The sequence below is a fragment of the Corylus avellana genome, chromosome ca2 (genome assembly GCF_901000735.1).
Source record: "Corylus avellana chromosome ca2, CavTom2PMs-1.0".
Taxonomy (NCBI): Eukaryota; Viridiplantae; Streptophyta; class Magnoliopsida; order Fagales; family Betulaceae; genus Corylus; species Corylus avellana.
Genome location: NC_081542.1, coordinates 28,405,009 through 28,411,096, shown reverse-complemented (window position 1 = coordinate 28,411,096; position 6,088 = coordinate 28,405,009). Strand labels below are relative to the sequence as shown.

General features: G+C 34.9%; 1 protein-coding gene across 1 annotated transcript; it reads right to left on the bottom strand.

The window, feature by feature from the left end:
* Window positions 1-142: 142 nt before the first annotated feature.
* On the bottom strand, window positions 143-4,744 carry LOC132170326 (cation-chloride cotransporter 1-like). The gene is made up of 7 exons (XM_059581263.1): window positions 4,666-4,744; window positions 4,291-4,497; window positions 3,402-3,551; window positions 3,236-3,314; window positions 2,661-2,752; window positions 1,367-1,481; window positions 143-247 (listed from the first exon to the last, which is right to left on the bottom strand). The coding sequence occupies exons 2-7, from the start codon at window positions 4,467-4,469 to the stop codon at window positions 143-145; spliced, it is 720 nt and encodes a 239-aa protein (XP_059437246.1). The 5' UTR covers window positions 4,470-4,497; window positions 4,666-4,744.
* Between the last annotated feature and the right edge of the window lie 1,344 nt (window positions 4,745-6,088).

The window sequence follows — 6,088 nt, the reverse complement described above, 5'->3', positions numbered from 1 at the left end:
AAAAAAAAAAAAAAAAAAAAAAAAAAAAAGCACATATCACAACAGAATAGGACATTTATGGCATATGCCCAAATTCCATTATCCTCAAGGACCTCAACCATATATATCATGGTCTTATCACAGATAAGCTCATAGAATCCACTCACAGAGCTCCAGCAACTGCATTTCCGAGGAAAAAACATAGTCCAATGCTAACTCCAACCTCTGGACCAAGGGCACGACCAATGAGATAGTAAGGTCCCCCACCCTAGAAGCAAATAAATAAACGTCACTTCACATTAATTCTATCATGATCAATTTGGAAAGCTAAAATAACTCATAGAACAAGTAAGGAAGAATTTAATATAAGTGAATTATCACTCCAGAAGTAATACCCTATGAGACGTGAAATAAACAATATAATCCAGCAGTACACTTGAACTATCAGCTATGGAATTATATACCCAAAGTGTGAGCATCTATATCCCTTATAAGTAAAAAGAAGAGAAAAAATATCAACATTTAGCTCATTTAATCCAGGCTCTAAATACAATATTACATACCAATCTGCAAGGGCAGAACTAGAATTTTTGGTTTGGGGTGTAAAATGGAAAGAAAAGAACAAAAAAAAAAAGAGTAAAAAATTTATTTTAAAAGAGTCATAAGGGTATGTTTAAAAAAAATTGGGGAAGACATTGTGGCTTTGGGGGGTAAGCCACCATGTAGTTCCACCCCTGCCAATCTGCACTAGTGCATTGCATCACAAAATAATAAATTATAAACCCAAAGTGTGCGCAAATACACTACATGTATATATATCTCTTATGCAAAAAGAAGAGAAAAAATATCAACACTTAGCTCATCTAATCCAGGCTCTATATACAATATTACATACCAATCTGCACTAGTGTATCGCATCACAAAATAAAAAATGTTAAAAAATAGGTTCTTTTCTCTTTCTCAGAAATGTTCCAATCATCTTAGGACCAAATGACATCTCCTCTCCACATAAATAAGAGGTAGTGTCAAATCACAAGTTTAATCCCATATGAGCGTGTCAATCATCTCTAATGGTCAGAGAAAATAAAAGGAAAAAAAAAAAAAAGAGTCCCAATTCTCTCATAATTTACAGCAAGAAATTTAAAATTAAATTAAATTAAAAAAAAAAATTAAAAAAAACTACCTGATTTCTTCTCAATTCACACATAATAAGATGTTAACAACCAACAATTTTGTGATAGAAAAGTCATTGTTGATAATTCTTTTACAACAATGGCATGATTAATTAATATATATGAGAGACTCGCCATTCTGCTTTCATAAAGATTCATAATCGTCACCCAAAAGCACTAAGGCAACTAGTAAGTTAATTACAAACAATGCCTACCTTCATCGCACCGTTCGTTGCAATAGCACTCAGTGATATTCCAGTCAGAAAAGTGCACAAACCACAGAAAGATACCAGCAATAGTGACTCGCCTATGCCAGCCATACCAACAATCCTGCAAATTCATAAAATTTGAAAAAAAAAAAAAAAAAAGAAAAAGAAATAAACCACCAATAATATAGTTGGTCTAGAGAGAAAAGGCAACATATCAAATTCAATTCTTTACAAAAAGCCACAGCAAAAGATCTAATAACGATCAGTATCCAATCATAAATAAGGTAATACAGAGTAATCCATAATATTTTACCCACAACAAACACACAATAAGCTCTTCCAAAGGGGAGGGGTATGGAAACAGGGAAGAAAGAAGGGAGAGGGAGAGAGAGAGAGAAAGAGAGAGAATACAATTGTAGTCTACAATGTCCACTCTCTTTCTCTCGCCTTTTTTTTTTTTTCTGTTCGCAAACAAATGGCTAATGTAAAGGAAATCTCTGGTACAAAGCCATAGGGAATCCACAAATGGCCTGAAAATAATGATTCAAATTATCGCCGCATTAAGGACACATTCTCGAAGGAGCCATGTCTATATCAAAACAACACCTCTGACACTCCAAGAACATGGAGGCAACACTAAACTCACTAGTGAACATGTAACAGAAATTATAGTACGGACCTGCATTAAGGACACATTCTCGAAGGAGCCATGTCTATATCAAAACAACACCTCTGACACTCCAAGAACATGGAGGCAACACTAGACACTAGTGAACATGTAGCAGATATTATAATATGGACCTGTTCCTTCAATCTGGCTAGATAAATTATTTTTGTTCTTTACTTCAGGCATACTAGGAAAGCTCCTACTTGCTTTCTTCCTCCTTGGATCTTTTCTTTCCATAACAGTAAACTTCCCTATAGATGTGCTTCCTAGAAGCTATGTCAACCATAAGATAGAAGGGAAAATTAGTTCTCTAAACAAAAAGGTTTACACTATCAATTTCACAAAAAGATATTGTACTCATCGTTTTTGATAAACAAAAACGATGAGTACAATATCTTTTTGTGAAACATGGGCTACAAACTTAAAGAGAGTCAAGGAATTATTCATTTTCCTCAAATCAGCTTGCTAACTATTCTCACAGGAATTCCAGCAATGTTGTGGTCTTAAATTACAAACAGCATCGACAACTAAATAGGAACTTATGCTCCATCTATAATTTCGTGTATGCCCTGCACACAGTATAAATTACAATGCAATGGTGGCATACAAAACATCAGGCAATATGAGACTCACCATGAAAATCGGATGTAGTAGATAATTCCCAGTATGTTTTGCAAGCATGGGACAAATACACCCATCAAAGTACCCAGTTTGAGATCAGCAGGCTGCATATAATTATTCCACATTAAAAACCAAAAAAAAAGAATCAGGAATATAGTACAGTCAGTGCCCCAGGTCAGGGAACCAGAGATCAATGTACAATATTTACAATCTCAATCAATTTCAGCAAAGCAATAGGTTATATCCAGCATATAAGCAAACCACTAGAAAGAAACTTACAACACAGGAAATATGCATATGATCCATACCGTTAAATTCAATCTCCAGGAATGAGTGAAGTAGAACCAGTGCTTCAGATTACAGAGAAACAATATCATACTTTTTTAAATTAACGCCACAATAAGAGTCTCAAAGAATATTCTTAACTTTCATCCTCATCTAAAGATACAGAAAAAAAAAAGTTCTTTAAGTTCTTGTTTCGTCAATTCTTATACTGTAATTTCAGGTTGTTGAATGAACAAACCAATTCTGTCAAAACAGAGCATACCCCAACAAACAGGAGAAAATGTTATGAAACCAGCTTATACCTTAGGGTGCCCAATGGTAATGGCAACATCCTCACCATCTCTAGGACTAGAAGGTGCAGGAACCTGCTCCCCTGTCATACTGGAATATATAAACCAAACTTTAACGTCATTGAACAAGGGGATGGAGTAAATTCAGAAATAATAAGAAGAATGCACAACTATACACCTCCTGAGACCAAGAATGTTGACAAGAGAATCAAAACCGAACAACTCCAGTTTTGACTCTCCCTGGGGACCATTGGCTTCTTCATGTATTGGCGAAGACCCTTCTTTCAAATCGGCACCCATGTTTGCCTGTGCGCCAACTTTGACTTTCCTGCCACAAATAGATAAAAGAGATCGCGCAAGACTTAGGTCAAATTTTTCATTATAAGTTCTTCGAGCTCTCTTATGTCAAAATTCTGATAAAAAAATTGAACTTTATTATTTGATAAGTCTGGTTCAGTAAACACAATGCGCAAAAACTCAATTATTGTGTTTGGAATTCATAAAGGAAATGATGGATTAAGATGGAACAGAACGGATTCGAAAGAACTTGGGTCTTCTCCCTCCAGTGAGTTTGGGTTAACAATTACACCCTTCTTTCATTTACGTATTTCAAGAAAGAAGCCAAAATGAAATTTTCACATCCTTTAAGCAGGAAGGAAGCTTTCTGCTCAGGATGGACTAAAAAATACACCTTTAAACAAGGGAATTGTGTATATCAGAAATGATTCCTCTAATATGCACAGTAACCACATTTTATTAGATTCCAACAGCCCAGAACTAATCAGAATTTTTTCAATTAATATCGTAACTTTAGATCAAATGTTAAAACATCCAAACAAGTTATTCATTTACTCAAACTTCAAATATCAAGACTTAGCCAATAATTTTCTTGAAATTGGAACCAATCTTCACTCCACATGTGGAAACTAATAAACGAAGCTCTAAGCATAAAGAAATACAATCAGAGACAACTCTCCCATCACATACGGTTGCTTGAACTACATTACACACTCAAATCAAACAAACACACATGCAGAGAGAGAGAGAGAGAGAGAGAGAGGAGTTACTTGAGGGAAGCTTGGTGATCGGAGAAGGTGGCGGAGGAGGAGGGGGAGGAAGAAGATCCAGGATCCATGGAGGACATCTCGAGCACGGCCCGATCGTTGGCCACCACCGGCCGGTACTTGCGGCCGCCAATCCGCCCCGGGAACTCATCCTCTGCGCTGTCAATATCCCCATTGTCCATTTCCTCTGCTTTCGCTTTCGCTTTGGATCTGACAAGCCCCGATTATATACGCTGTTGGATTAGATCCAGAGAGAGAGCTAGAGATCTAAGAATTTACGTACTTAGTGTTCTTTGATGTAATTGAATAGAGAGAGAATGAGAGACGTGGTGGAATTGAATGGGGGTAGAAGAGGAAAATCGTGTTCGAGTTTCGTACCTCCAATTGGTGACGAACTGACGAGGAAGGAGCAGCAGAGGAGCAGAGGAAGAAGGTTTATGTATTCTTTCTTTCTTTCTTTTTCCAACACGCGCGTTTTTAACGCTGTGCACATACTTTTCGCTCAAATACATTTCTTTCTCGATACAATTCCAACTATTTGGACTAATTTTGGCACAACTTTTCTCTTTTTTATTTTAATTTTTTAAAAATAAAAAAGAAATATGTGTGATTTTTTTTTTTGTTTAGTATTTAAAAAAAATATTATATTTTTCTTCATAAAAATAATAAAATAAATCATTATTATGAAGAAAAATACATTTTTTTTATAAAAAAAAAATACTAAATAAAAGAAGGACCACATAAAATATTATTACTTCAGACATTTTTTTAACAAAAAAAAATTAAAAAAGAAGGGCAAAATTGTTTTTTGGAGAAAGATTTAACTTCATTGATAAAATCCGATGGAAACAGATTGTTCCATCAAAACGTCACAGATAATCTCTGGGATATTGCATCTCTAGGTCTTTTCTATGATCTGTTTACAAGCTAGTTTGGCCAAGCTATGCGCCGCCCCATTGGATTGACGGCTTACATAACAACATTCCCACTTAGAGAAGGAATTTTAACATCTTTGTATCATCCATGAGATGCCCATAACAGCCTATTTGTGGCTCTCCCGAGTTTATAGCAGTAACCACCAATTTGGTGTTATAATATTTGTTACAAACATTAATTTTTTAGTCATTTGAAAACATTTTATCATTTGATATTATCTTCATGAGTTTTTATGGGAAAGAGAAAATTCAGCTTTTAACCATTTTTAGTTTGTAACCGTTTGGTCATTAACATTGTTTACAAGTCATTAAATATTGTTTTGACCATTTGTCATTAACCCATTTATTTTTCCTTACCGTTAGTGACTGTTAGAGTTCTCAAGTTTTTATGGGTTTTTGAGAACAAGTTTTATAGTTGGGACTCTATATACGTTATGACCGTTGGTATTAAATTCCTATCAAGTTTTCTACAAATTAAAAGCTTACGTTATCTCTAACAAAGAGTAGCAGTATAAAAGAAAGTCTTCTCAACATCCCACGAGTAGATATATGTCTGCAACATGAGTAGTGATACAACTTACGCCTGGCGTGCATCAACAGTGATGCACGCCAGGCAAAAAATTGCAACATAAGTTTAAAGGAAAAAAAATTATATTCTTATATATATTTTTTTAGTTTACTTGGATATATATAATATAGCCACATAGAATTAGTGGATTTTTCCACCTATATTGTCTTCTATTTCTTGTATTTTCACTATGTGGTTTTTAATCAAGAACATCAATGGGTTGTTCTATTACTCTTTGTTATTTGGAAGTGTGTTCTTAACGAAGATAGACGCTATAATCTAATCCTGAGAAGTTGCG